This window comes from Schistocerca gregaria, chromosome 1 (genome assembly GCF_023897955.1).
Source record: "Schistocerca gregaria isolate iqSchGreg1 chromosome 1, iqSchGreg1.2, whole genome shotgun sequence".
NCBI lineage: Eukaryota > Metazoa > Arthropoda > Insecta > Orthoptera > Acrididae > Schistocerca > Schistocerca gregaria.
Window position 1 is genome coordinate 292,787,468 of NC_064920.1, and position 15,238 is coordinate 292,802,705.

A 15,238-nucleotide genomic window follows, 5' to 3' on the forward strand; every position below is an offset into this window, starting at 1 on the left:
AAACTGGTGAGTTGAAATATTTCTTCGTTAGCCATGTGTATATGTTCTATTTTTTTAAAATCCCTATTATTTATTTGTTTCCTGGACTTTTAAGTGTGTTTTTCCTCTTGGATTAATGCCTGTTTTGTGATTCAATGTAACTGTTAAATGTATTTCTGAAATATCTATTACTTATGTATCTTCTGAACTCTGTAGTATGTATTTTCTGTCACACTGATTATCATTATGGGAAGTGATGAACACCATCTCTTACATTTAAACATCATAACATTCCCCATCATCGACCATCATATCATCCACTTCAACTTGTCTGTTATTACATGTACTTTCTGTACAAAATATGAGGTACAGGACTGACAAAAATACAGTACAATGCAATACAATATAATGAGAAAGGATAAGAGGATTTCTCTCTGCCTATATCCTCTGACATCTCTCTTATTTGAAGATTCTGGGTGATTTCATTTAATTCCCATGCAAATTTATTTCTCCATATTCTTTTTTCATGTTTGCCAGATAAAGGAACTTCTAGTTTCGAACACTAGTGTCTGTGTTAGCTTTCTGTGTGTTCTCCTGGGAGCACAAATGTTGTTTGATTCAAGCTTCATAATGAGAATATTTCTTTCTATAAGGAATCATCTGTTACCTGTTAGTGGATACCATGCTGCACCATTAGTGATACCACGACTGAACGAAGGTGCACCAGGTTTGCAGGCACCACCTAACCGCATTACAGGGTGGTTCTCAGAGTAAGTAAGAGCCAAATGCCGGAATACATCATCATCTGGTGTTAATGATGGTGTTGATGCATAGCTTTGAAACACTGTAAAAAAAATAACATCACTTGTAATTCAGGAATTTCTTGTAGTTTTTTAAATGTTATAAAAAATAAAGAAATAGTAAGGTTATATTTTGAAAAACTCTTTTGCTCAGTTACAAGTAGTTAAAGTAAGAAATATTCGATTCATTTCTCATCTCAGGAGACAGTTGTGACATCTATTAACAGCTGAACTTGCACAGATTATAAATTGTGGTGTTCCTCAATTTAAAACTATCTAAAAAAGCAGAAAGAGAAATTATAACAGAAAAATGGATACTAGAGATGGTAAATGACATGATGAACAGAACAAAAATTTGAAACTATCATTGCTTAGAGCTAAAACCTTATATACTTTGTCCATTGCACTATTTGGATTACTTATAGTTACTGAAAAAATACCAAATATAGGGCAAGAACTTTAAAACCAGGATTGGCATGATTCAGTTGGAAGGTAAGTTTAGGTACAGACATACATATAGGCTCAACAAAAAATTTAGAAAACCTGAATATTAAATAAGAACTTATAGATGATGGGCTGCCCCGGAAAGAAAGTGACAAGAAAAATACAAGAAATGTGTGAGGTTGAATGGGTAATACCAAAAGAGAAGTATTGTTTATTGCTTATGGGATTTTATACCCTTACCGTAGGAATTAAAGCAAGCACTAATTTCAATGCACGTTTAATCATAAGTCTATTTAACTGCAAATCTATGGATATGTGGGGAATAAGATAGACTGTGTAGGGTAGGGATGGAAAGAACACTGGTAGGTGTATGAAAGCTCACAAGTGAACATATACGAGGCCTGTCTAAAAAGTATCTGACCTTTGGCAAGAAAAAATATTTCGAATACCTGACAGGTTGGGACCTAATCCCCTTCAAAGCAAGCCCCTTGTGCCTGCACACACTCAGCCCACCAAACCTTCCACTGCTGAAAACAACTCTGGAAGTCTTCTTTCGGAATGTTGTTCATCTCTGTTGTTGTGTTCTGCATTGTCTCTTCTCTATTCTCAAAATGGGATCCTTTAGGGACGTCTTCAATTTTGGAAACAACCAAAAGTCACAAGGAGCCATGTCTGTAGAGTAGGGAGGTTGGTGAACGGCTGTAATTCCATGCTTGGCCAAGAAATTTAGGATCAAGCAGGATGAATGTGTGGGGGCATTGTCTTGATGCAGTTGCCAGTTTTTCGTCATCCACATGTCTGGTCTTCCATGCCGAACTACATCACGGAGTCACCAGAGAACATCTTGATAGTAAACATCACCTTGATTTTGCTTCGCACCTGCTGCACTTTCTTCGGCCTTGGAGACTACAGATGCTTCCATTGCGACAAATGTCTTTTGTTCCTGGGTCATACCCATACACCCATGACTCATCTCCAGTTATCATGGTGTTCAGAAAACTAGGATCAGTGTTGGTGGTGTCCAGAAGGTCCTGTGCAATGTCAAAATGGAGGTCTTTTTGTTCCTGTGACAACATCTTGGGCATGAATTTTGCAGCCACTTGGTGAATAATCAAATCATCATGCAAAATTGCATGTGCAGAATCTTTACTCACTCCAACCTATTGGGCAATCTCCCACATGGTCAAACGACAATCTGCCATCACGAAATTTTGCACCCTCTCAAGAACAGCTGTACTTCGAGCAGTTTGGAGCCTGCCAGAATGCTGGTCACTCTCCACTGATGTACAGGCATTTTTTAATTGGTTGAAACATTCCTTAATTTATGTTGCACCCATCACATCTTTTCCAAAAACCTGCTGAATCTTACGAATTGTTTCACTTTTTAGAAGCACCAAGCTTTTAGCAAAATTTGATGCAGTATCTTTGCTCAACACATTCAGCCATCTTGAGAGGATCGGTAATCTGACGAACACATTGTGTAGCACCTCACTGAGTGACTGACAGGAAGGTGGGTACAAAATTCACGCATGGGCATAAAGGTCTCTTCCTTTACTGTGTACATTGGTACTGTGCTATCGTCTCTATTTTGCATGGGAAAATCAAAGGTCGGATACTTTTTAGATAGACCTCAAAGGGTTCTGTGGTTATCTAGTTAAAATATGATGGGAGAAATATGACATGGTAGAGAGAGTTGAGTTCTGCTATGTGATATCTAGAGATTGTATTCTGAATGACAATGTTATCTCGAGAGTGCAAACACATATTGGGTGCAAAGTACAAATAGTCAAACAAGACACAGAAGTCATAGGTTATATTTCAGAGCTTGTTCTGTAAATTGATTATGGAAATTCACAGTGCTAACCATGTCATGTGTCAATTTATACAAATGTCTAATTTTATAACAGCCTTCTTCTTTGCTGGTAAACAATGCATGTGCATATGTGTGTGTGTGTGTGTGTGTGTGTGTGTGTGTGTGTGTGTGTGTGTGTGTGTGTGTGTGTGAGTGTGTCTAGGTGAGTGGGTGGGGGGGGGGGGGGGGCTCTTTCTTCCTTTATTTTATCTTCTGTTTATAATATTTCCATGAAAGATTGACACACTTTTCTGTATATGTTCCTTGCATTGTTAAAAACATTTTTTGCATGTCATTTTCTGTGAGGCTTCACACAAGCTCTGTCATTTTGGAATTCCAGAAGAATGCAAGAAGTCACTCCTCCACTGTCACTAAGTGCATTGGTGTTAATGTAACCTGTCACAGCATAAAGACCCAGTTAAAATAAAAAACAAACATGCAATAATATGCAGATACTACCGTAGCTTAGTGATATAAAGCAGTCTTCCTTCTATGGTGTCAAGGTAGTAGGTCACATCAGTGACAGACCCGGAGTAAATGCTATTGATTGGCTCCAAGAATATCACTATATCTTATGAAGACATTTAAAGGATTATGTGGGTTATGGACATAGTTATAATTATCGACTGGAGTATATGAGAATATTTTATTACCAGGCATAATACAAGGAAGCTGCAGCAATGACTGAGTTGTACATTTGTTGTTACATGACACATATGATTGAATATTGCTGCGAGCAATACTGCAGGCAATGTGGAATAGCAGTTAGCACAGCTGGATGCATGCTGCATGTCCCCAGTTCAAACCTAATCACCAGCAAATATTTTTTATTTAGTATTTATAATTTCTAGAATATTCTAAAAATTTCTTTGTTTGTAATGTTTGCATAGTCTGGAGTATTCAATGTCTGTATAAATAGCAGCATACTCTGTCCAGGAGTCAGTTCTGCCCTTTCTGTAGATTGATTCCATAATGAACATGATTTCACTGCTATGTGTCGTGCTTCATTTGTGTTAATTGCAGTTACAAGATGACACTGTCTGGTGGAGACACTGAGTACATCAAAATATGCATATCACTATGGCTCCAGTTAGTCAACATAAAAGCCACTCCTACACAGACAGGAACCAGTATATAAGTAGTAGATCATTCACAAAGTCCATATATTCAGGAACCCAGCGGATTCTAAAACAGCATTAAGTCAGATCCACTTCAAGCATCCATCAGCGTTTTTCAGAGATGCTAGTCAGGGTCTGAAAGGATTTAAATGAATTGCCAACAAGTGAAATGACATGATGTTTTTGACAAATGTGCACTTTTATTTGTATGGAACAACCCAGCAGTGGTTCAAGAACAAAAAAAAGAAGTTCAATAGCTGAGGTAAATTACACGTCAAGCTGAAGAAAACTTTTGTTGACAATGAACAGCTAGTCCACTTGGCAGAAGAACAGGAGTCAACATCATTAGTGAAATGACACAGTCTTATAAACAGAATGTTTGGGCCCTATGCAACATTGTGAAACTGAATATGACAGAAGTTGACAAGATCTCACACTCAAAAGGCATTGCAGAAGACATGTACCATACTTTTGTGGTAAGGAATGTTAAAACAGAGAAATTTATCAAATGGTGCCAGTATATTGAGGAAATGCAAGAGAAAAGAGTCGGACGAAAGAAGTAAGACTAACTTCCAAACATTCCACGTGGGAAAAATATATCTAAAAACAAAGATGATGTGACTTACCAAATGAAAGCGCTGGCAAGTTGATAGATACACAAACATACACACAGAATTCAAGCTTTCGCAACCAACGGTTGCTTCATCAGGAAAGAGGGAAGGAGAGGGAAAGACGAAAGGATATGGGTTTTAAGGGAGAGGGTAAGGAGACATTCCAATCCCTGGAGCAGAAAGACTTACCTTAGGGGGAAAAAAGGACAAGTATACACTCGCACACACACACATATCCATCCGCACATACACAGTCACAAGCAGACATTTGTAAACGCAAAGAGTTTGGGCAGAGATGTCAGACGAGGTGGAAGTACAGAGGCAAAGATGTTGTTGAAAGACAGGTGAGGTATGAGCGGCGGCAACTTGAAATTAGCGGAGGTTGAGGCCTGGCGGATAACGAGAAGAGAGGATATACTGAAGGGCAAGTTCCCATCTCCAGAGTTCTGACAGGTTGGTGTTAGTGGGAAGTATCCAGATAACCCGGACTGTGTAACACCGTGCCAAGATGTGCTGGCCGTGCACCAAGGTATGTTTATCCACAGGGTGATCCTCATTAGCAACAAACACTGTCTGCCTGTGTCCATTCATGTGAATGGACAGTTTGTTGCTGGTCATTTCCACATAGAAAGCTTCACAGTGTAGCCAGGTTAGTTGGTAAATCATGTGGGTGCTTTCACATCTGGCTCTGCCTTTGATCGTGTACACCTTCCGGGTTACAGTACTGGAGTAGGTGGTGGTGGGAGGGTGCATGGGACAGGTTTTACACCAGAGGCGGTTACAAGGGTAGGAGCCAGGGGGTAGGGAAGATGGTTTGGGGATTTCATAGGGATGAACTAAGAGGTTACGAAGGTTAGGTGGACAGTGGAAAGACACTCTTGGTGGAGTGGGGAGGATTTAATGAAGAATGGATCTCATTTCAGGGCAGCATTTGAGGAAGTCGTATCCCTGCTGGAGAGCCACATTCAGAGTCTGATCCAGTCCCGGAAAGTATCCTGTCACAAGTGGGGCACTTTTGGGGTTCTTCTGTGGGAGGTTCTGGGTTTGAGGGGATGAGGAAGTGGCTCTGGTTATTTGCTTCTGTACCAGGTCGGGAGGGTAGTTGTGGGATGCGAAAGCTGTTTTCAGGTTGTTGGTGTAATGGTTCAGGGCTTCCGGACTGGAGCAGATTCGTTTGCCACGAAGACCTAGGCTGTAAGGAAGGGACCGTTTGATGTGGAATGGGTGGCAGCTGTCATAATGGAGGTACTGTTGCTTGTTGGTGGGTTTGATGTGGATGGACGTGTGAAGCTGGCCATTGGACAGATGGAGGTCAACATCAAGGAAAGTGGCATGGACCAGGTGAATCTGATGGAACCAAAGGAGTTGAGGTTGGAGAGGAAATTATGGAGTTCTTCTTCACTGTGAGTCCAGATCATGAAGATGTCATCAATAAATCTATACCAAACTTTGGGTTGGCAGGCTTGGGTAACCAAGAAGGCTACCTCTAAGCAACCCATGAATAGGTTGGCATACAAGGGGGCCATCTTGGTACCCATGGCTGTTCCCTTTAATTGTTGTTATATCTGGCCTTCAAAAGTGAAGTCGTTGTGGGTCAGGATGAAGCTGGCTGAGGTAATGAAGAAAGAGGTTTTAGGTAGGGTGGCAGGTGATCGGCGTGAAAGGAAGTGCTCCATTGCAGTGAGGCCCTGGATGTGCGGAATATTTGTGATAAGGAAATGGTATCAATGGTTACAAGGATGGTTTCCGGGGGTAACAGATTGGGTAAGGATTCCACGCGTTCGAGAAAGTGGTTGGTGTCTTTGATGAAGGATGGGAGACTGCATGTAATGGGTTGAAGGTGTTGATCTACGTAGGCAGAGATACGTTCTGTGGGGGCTTGGTAACAGCTACAATGGGGAGGCCGGGATGATTGGGTTTGTGAATTTTAGGAAGAAGGTAGAAGGTAGGGGTGCAGGGTGTCAGTGGGGTCAGGAGGTTGATGGAGTCAGGTGAAAGTTTTTGTAGGGGGCCTAAGGTTCTGAGGATTCCTTGAAGCTCTGCCTGGACATCAGGAATGGGATTACCTTGGCAAACTTTGTACGTGGTGTTGTCTGAAAGCTGACGCAGTCCCTCAGCCACATACTCCCAATGATCAAGTACCACGGTCGTAGAACCCTTGTCCGCCGGAAGAATGACGATGGATCGGTTAGCCTTCAGATCACGGATAGCCTGGGCTTCACCAGTGGTGATGTTGGGAGTAGTATTAAGGTTTTTTAAGAAGGATTGAGAGGCAAGGCTGGAAGTCAGAAATTGCTGGAAGGTTTGGAGAGGGTGATTTTGAGGAAGATGAGATGGGTTCCACTGTGACGGAGGACGGAACTGTTCCAGGCAGGGTTCAGTTTGGATAGTGTCTTGGGGAGTTGGATCATTAGGAGTAGGATTAGGATCATTTTTCTTCGTGGCAAAGTTATATTTCCCACAGAGAGTACGAGTGTAGGACAGTAAATCTTTGACAAGGGCTGTTTGGTTGAATCTGGGAGTGAGGCTGAAGGTGAGGCCTTTGGATAGGACAGAGGTTTCTTATTGGGAGAGAGGTTTGGAGGAAAGGTTAACTACTGAATTAGGGTGTTGTGGTTCCAGATTGTGTTGATTGGAATTTTGAGGTTTTGGGGGGAGTGGAGCTGGAAGTGGGAGATTGGGTAGATGGGAGAGACTGGGTCTGTGTGCAATGAGATGAGGTTGAGGTTTGCTGGAAAGGTTGTGAAGGGTGAGTGAGTTGCCTTTCCGGAGAACCAGGAGATTGGATAGTTTTTTGAGGTGGAAGGTGGCATGCTGTTCTAATTTGCAGTTGGCCTGTAGGAGGATGCTGTGAACAGCCGGTGTGGATGTTGGAGAGGAAAGATTGAGGACTTTTATTAAGGATAGGAGTTGACGGGTGTGTTCACTGGCTGAGTTGATGTGTAGCTGAAGGATTAGGTGGGTGACGGCAATGGATTGTTCAGTTTGGAACTGGTATAGGGACTAAGGGAAAGAAGGGTTACAGCCAGAGATGGGAACTTTAAATGTGAGGCTTTAGGGGGTAATGCCAAATGTCAGACAAGCCTGAGAAAATAAAATATGGAAGCATAATCTGGCTAGGGCGAAGGCATGTTTGCGGAGGGAATGTAAATAAAACTTAATGGGGTCGTTGTGGAGGTGTTGTGAGGGTGACATGGTATTAGAAGGTGGAAAGTGTAACATGAGGTTGAAGTGAAAATGAAAATAAAAATATATAGGGAGAGATAAAGGTGAACTAGAAAGCAACTGGAGATCTGGTGTGAAAAAAGGCGTGAAAAAAGGTTGGTAAAAGCTGGGCTATGTTGATCCTGTGGTGAACTTGGGTTGGTAGACAATGATGTGCACAAAGGTTAGGTGGTTGCGTTGCCGCCAAAACACGTTAAAGGGTGGAGAAACTGGGGAAAATTTCGAAAAAACTGCGTGTAAATGTATTAAAAGGAGTGTTTTTGTGGTGGCAGATTATGAAAATGAGGCTAACAATTGCCTGACGAAGAAGTAATGACGTTAAAACCTGTGGTAAGGTGCTAAAAATGATCGGTGATGTGGTAAAAACGGAAATGGAAATAAAGCGAAAGTTATTAGAACTAGCCGAAATGGTTGTTAAATAGGTGAAAGGAACTGTTTGTGAACTGGAAACGGTGGATTTTATAGCAGCGGTAGTGTTGAAAGCGGAAAAAAAATTTTTTTTTGTTATGGTTTGGAAGTGGGTTACTTATTTCATATGTATATATAAAACTGCACATGATGACAGAAGCAGTCTGGGTGGTCGGGTTACAGAGGAGGCTGGGAGGGGGAGGTGCAGTTGGGAGGTTAGATGGAGCTGGGGAGGGGGAGAGAGGTGGGAGTAGGCAGAAAATGAGGGCAGTAAAAAGACTGTATGTACATTGATGGAGTAGAAGGATGTTGTAGTGCTGGAATGGGAACAGGGAAGGGGATAGGTGCATAAAGGACAATTCCCAATGAGAGCTGAGGCCAGCAGGGCTATGAGAATGCAGGATATATTGCAGAAGAATTTCCACCTGTCCAGTTCAGAGAAACAGGTGTTGATAGGTAGAATCCAGATGGCATGGGTTGTGAAGCAGTCATTGAAATGAAGAACGTCATGTTGGACAGTGTGCTTAGTAGCTGGGTGGTCCAGCTGTTTCTTGGCAACAATTTTCCAGTTGCTATTCATGCAAACAGACAACTCTTAGCTTGTAGATCACATCACTGGTTTCACAGGGAGCCCTGCCTTTGATTGGATAGGTGATGGTTGTGACCAGGCTGGAGTAGGTGGTGGTAGGAGGATGTATGGGACAGGTCTTGTATCTAGATATTTTACAAGGATATGAACCATGAGGCAAGAGGCTGGAAGCAGGGGCTGTGTAAGGATGGATTAGGATATTGTGTAGGTTTGTTGGGCCATCAGGCAAATGCTCCTCTGTGGCTGAACAGTCGGACTTTGGCTGATGGGTGACTGGAGAGATGAGGCATGGGAGGTTTGTTTCTGTACAAGGTTGGGAGAGTAATTATGCTCTGTGAAGGTCTCAGTTTGACCCATGGTATATTTTAAGGACTGAACATCACTATATATGTGACATTCATGGATGACTAGGCTGTGTGGAAAGGGACTTCTTGATATGGAATGGGTAGCAGCTGTCAAAGTGGAGGTAATTCAGGTGGTTGATATGGACAGAGGTAATTTTGTAGCCAATCAACTATATGTGAAAGGCATTTTTCGTTGTGACAGAATATTCTCACAAAATTCCAATTACGGACTTTCTCCTCCAAATGCGAAAATATTTTGTTGACACTGACCTACATAGGGAGAAATGATCACCACCTTAAAATAAGGGAAATCTGAGCTTGTACAGAAAGATTTACAGCTGTTTGTTCTTTCTGTATGCTATGTGAGATTGGAATAATAGAGAATTGTGAAGGTGGTTCGATGAACCCTCTTCCAGGCACTTAAATGTGATTTGCAGAGTATCCATGTAGATGTAGATTATAGTTGATCTGTGGGACAAAGCCCATTACTGTACCATGAATGAGTTCACTCCTCAACTCATCTTAGTCATTTCTGTTGCTGTACAGAGGAAACAGTTTCTTGCTTAGGCAATGAATTTAGGAAACATAACTGAGGAGACATTTTATGGAGATGAGACTGCCACAGATGCAAATCCTTTGTGGAAAACAGTTATCAAGAAGTCAGGAAATCTCACTGATGTCATCACTGACAGCTGATTGGTCCAGGTGCTAGACCATTCAGGAGATACTTTCTCTGTAATGTGAAATACTTACCGTCGCCAGCTCAAGAAGACTATATTCTGTGATAAAAAAGCATTTGTGTTGCAGCTCACAAATGGGAAATCTGTCTAGTCAACAGGAGTATGTAGTGCTAGAAAAACAGTACTAGAATATCAGCGGTACACAAAAGGATATGCAGATGCAAGGATTCTGACTGCATTTCAAGGAATACTTTGGTAGAACACAATAGTGTGGATGAAATTTCAGTCATTGCTGAATTAAATGACAGTGCTGCTAATGATAGGGAAGAATCAGCACTACTGAAAATCATTAATGTGTTGAAGAAGGAGGAACCAACCAAAGGAAAATTCCAATTAATAGGTGGAACATTGTCTTAAGAGAAACTATGATCAAATGGGGTGGAAACAGTTACTCACCATCACAGCTTATCCAATAGCTATCATGAAGTATTTCCATGACAACCCAGAGTCTGGTCACCTAAGACTCACGAAGACTCTTAGAATCAGATGCAGGTGTCACTGACCAGGACTCTATCAACACTATGAGGGACACTGTAGGAAGGAATAACAGTAATGGAAACACATGTTGCAATTATCTCCAGGGCATCTGGTACAAATTCCACCTGTAATTCTGTCTGCAACAGTGGCTTTCCACTAGGATGGCTTTGACCTCTTGGCGAGGTTGTTGAAATCAACAAATGGGAAGCAATGGATAAGAGTCTGCACAGACTAAGTCACCTGTTAGGCTGTTACCAAAGCTGTGCCAATTGCTGAAGCTCCAGGAATTACAAGGTTTCTTGTAGAAGACCATTTTGAAGGATGGATGACCCCATATGACAGTCTCTGATAGTGAAAAAGCTCTGCAGTTGAGACTAGCATCAGAAGTATTTTTACGTTGCGACATCACCCGCTGTACGACAGCAGCCTACCACCCACAGATGAATACCATCACAGAATACTTTATTAAGACAGTGACAGATATTCTCTTCATGTGCATTATGTTGAACAGAGTGACTTTCACATGTAACACAGTAAGCAAGAAACTACAGGCTTCACACTGTTCTTTCTCCTTCATGAGTGTGAGGCTGAAACAATAATGGATACACTATTTCTGTTGAAAGTGAATGTTGTTGAGGATGACTATGTGAAATGCCTCATGCCTAGAACTAAAGAAATAGGACAGCAGGCTTGGACACCCAGGAAAAGGGCACAGAGAACTATAACACCAAGCACTGGTCAATGAGATGCAGCCCAGAAAGTTTGATATGGATATTATGCCCATGCGGTAAGTGAGACTATCAGAACAGTAACAATTCTGGTTTTGGCCATACTGTATCCTTCGTTGCATGCTGCATGACATACAATGTTGAGAATTATTGCTCTTCATCAAGAAGACAAAAATCCAAAGACACAATTCATGTCCTCTGGATGAAATCCTGCTACAGTCCTGAGGCACAGGCTTATCATTCAAAAAGAAGAATAAGGCCTGCTTATAATCAAGAAGCTTTGACAGTAGAGGCTATCTTTTATCCTGTGGCAATCAAGAGGCTATGACAACAAAAGTGAGAATCCTCCAGTGCCAACATTCAGAGGATTACTGAAAAGATCTAGATCTAGAATGCCGTAGTGGGCTCCAATGAGAACTTTTGAAACAGTGGGCTGCTTTTTTTCCAGGGGAGGGAGCAATATTGCAAGCTGTCCTTCAAGCAATGTTGAGTAGCTGTTAGCATCATTAATTCACATCTGATCACCAGCAAACTTTTTTTGTTTAGTATTTATCATTTCTATAAGGTTCTCAAAATTTGTTGTGTCTGTCATGTTTGCTTATTCTGAAATATTCAGCATTTGTATGTTTATAGCATCCTCTGTCAACAAGGCAGTTCTATTCTGTCTGTACATTGGGTTCCATGACAAAAATGCTTTCAGTGATAAGTGGTGTACTTCACTGATGACTCCACTTTCATATTTGGACTTGACTATGGTTACAATGTGACAATATGACTTCCCCCATATTGTTAAGAGTCCTCTGTAATAAAAGCTCTTTCGTAGCAACCAGACTGTAAAATAGAAACTGAAAGAGGTGTAGGCACATGCAAGTTGATAACAGCAATATCAACAGAGGGAGAACTGTCTTGTGTATTCAGAATGTTACAAAATGTATATAGTCATATGATATAGAAAAGAATTATTTCACTTACATAGTTGTTAAAAAATTAATGAGATTTGAATTTTGTTATACAGAACCTACATCAACTTGTGCCATTATGAATACATCATATCTCATGCATCTATAGGAAAGTGTGTATTGGGATGACTGACTATCAATAAATTTCAGGTTTCTAAGGTAAAATAGCAACACATGCTAGGATAAGGAAGGGCTACTGTCATACTTGGTTACTCATTAGTAATAGATAACAATGTCATGATTTTTTCCTAACATGCGTTTTCTGTGAGCACAGACTATATATAGTACAATTAGCTTAGGTATAAGTATGGACTAGATTCATAGCCGCAGATGCAGCTACAGCTACTGGATACAGGTGGCACAAAACAGACTTTTTAGGAAATCCAGTCATTTGTACCAGTGCAACATAAGTATAAAACACAGGTGTGTACAATCAAAGAATAAATCTTTTTATATAGTAAGCACATTTCTGGACCTCTTAAACAGCTGACAAGTTGCAATATAATGCATTCAATTGCACTGAGGTGACAAAAGTTATGGGAGAGCAATATGGACATATACAAATGACAGTAGTATCATATACATAAGGCATAAAAGGGCAGTGCACTGATGGAGGTGTTTTTGTACTCAGGTGATTCATGTGAAAAGGTGTCCAACATGATTATGGCTGCACAATGGGAATTAACAGACTTTGAACACAGAATTGTAGTTGGAGCTAGATGCAGGGGATATTCAGTTTTGGAACTTGTTAGTAAATTCGATATTCTGAGATCCACAGTGTCAAGGATGTTCCAAGAATACCAATTTTCTGGCATTACTTCTCACAAGGACAATGCATTGGCTGGCTAATGGCCTTCACTTAATGACTGAGAGCTGTGACGTTTGCACAGAGATGTCAGTGGCTAACAGACAAGCAGCACTGCATGAAATAATCACAGAAAACACTGTGGGATTTACAATGAACATATCCATTATGGTAGTGCACTGAAATCTGGTGTTAATGGGCAATGGCAGCAGATGACTCACATGAGTGCCTTTGCTAACAGCATGGCATCGCCTGCAGTGCCTCTCCTGGGCTTCTGACCATATCAGTTGGATCCTAGATGGCTGGAAAACTACGGTCTGGATTTCACTTGGTAAGAGCTGATGGTCATTCAAGTGTGTAACACACCCCCATGAAGCCACAGATCTAAGCGGTCAACAAGGCACTGTGCAAGCTGGTGGTGGCTCCATAAGGGTGTGGACAGTGTTTAGATGGAATGGATTGGGTCCTCTGGTCCAAATGAACCAATTATTAACTGGAATTGGTTATGTTTGGTTACTTGGAGACCACTTTCAGACATTCATGGATTTCATGTTCCCAAATAATGATGGATTTGTTTTTGACACCGCACCATGCAACCAGGCCACTATTGTTTGCGATTGGTTTGAAGAACATTCTGAAAAATTTAAGTGAATAATATGGCAACCCTGGTTGTCCAACATAAATCCCATTGAACATTTATGGGACATAATCAAGAGGTCAGCTCATGCAAAAAATTGTGCACCAACAACACTTTCCCATTTGTAGATGGCTATAGAGGCAGTGTGGCTCATTATCCTGCACGAGACTTCCAACAACTTGTTGACTTCATGCCATCTTGAGTTGCTGCACTACACTGGGCAAAAGGAGATCCAACATGACATCAGGAGGTATCCTACAACTTTTGTCACTTGAGTGTATGTTTGCTTGAGTACAGAAGCTTCTTTTATTCGTGATTTAATTTACTGGTAAGTTATTACACCCTTTTTTTCAAAACAGGTCATCTGATGATTATTTGGCAATAAACTGAAACTGGTTATGATATAACTGTGTGACCTGAAATAAAAATATGTAATAAAAAAAATGAATGACAGCAAAAATATTCTGTAGTCTAATCTATAGATCATTCAGTATTCAGTGGCTGAGAAACCATATACTGTGCCAGACATAAATTCAATGGAGGAAATTATTGAATAATGAGACAGAACTCTACTTACCTTCAGGAAGAAAAATATTTAGTACTGCCAATACGCACACATAAAAGCAGAGGTACATGAAAAGGGCTTGCTTTTGGAGCCATTAGTTTCTCCCTCAGGAAGTTGGGGTATGTGGGGATAGTGACATAGACTGCAGGATATGAGTGACACACCTTTAGTGAAGATGAGGATCGATTAAGATGAAGGTGGCTCCTAATCTCTCTGATAATTTCCCCTCCATTTGTGTTTACCTTTGTCCTCACTGAAGGTGGGTTTCGCTCATCCTGGGGTCTGTGTTACCAGCCTTTTATTCTTCAACTCATCCCTCTCTCCTACCTTGAGGAAGAAACTAATAGTTTCAAAAGCTAGGACAGTTTCATGTACTTCTACTATTATGTACATACATTGGCTGCACTAAATACTTTGCATCTGAAGGTAAGTATAAATCTGTCTCACAAATAAAACTGTACATGATGCATAACTGTCCAGTCACATTAATGTGATCATTTGTCAAAAGCCTGAATAACGATCTTTTGCAGTGAGAGACGTGCAGCAAAAGAGTCAGTGATGTTCTGGAAAACACTGACAGGGATGTAGAGCCATGCCAACTCTAGTGCCATGGCGAGCTGTGCTAGATTACTCGGCTGAGGATCCATAGCATCAACAGCCTGATCGAGAAGGACTCACAGATATTCAATTGGTTTAAATTTGAGGAGTTTGGTGATGAGGTCAGTATTGTAAACTCATTCTGGAGCTTTTTAAACTAAACACATACACTGCAAGCTGTGTGACATGTTGCATTGTTATTCTGGTAGATGCCTTCATGCTGAGGAAAAACAGGCTGCATGAGGCAGACATGGTCCTCAAGGATAAATGCATACTTGTGTTGATCTGTTATCCATCCTTCCAGAATGCCAAGTTCATCCCATCTGTCCACTGGAGCATAAAATGTGATTCATCTGAAAA

General features: G+C 41.1%; 1 protein-coding gene across 4 annotated transcripts in view; it reads right to left on the reverse strand.

Annotated features, from left to right (window-relative positions):
* LOC126341697 (carboxypeptidase M) overlaps window positions 1–15,238 on the reverse strand; it is a 532,258-nt gene that overhangs the window by 48,059 nt on the left and 468,961 nt on the right. For all 4 annotated transcript variants that reach the window (XM_050001792.1, XM_050001795.1, XM_050001794.1 and 1 more), the window contains one exon: window positions 647–823. In XM_050001792.1, coding sequence (XP_049857749.1) covers window positions 647–823 — 177 coding nt within the window. The remainder of the gene's footprint in view (window positions 1–646; window positions 824–15,238) is intronic.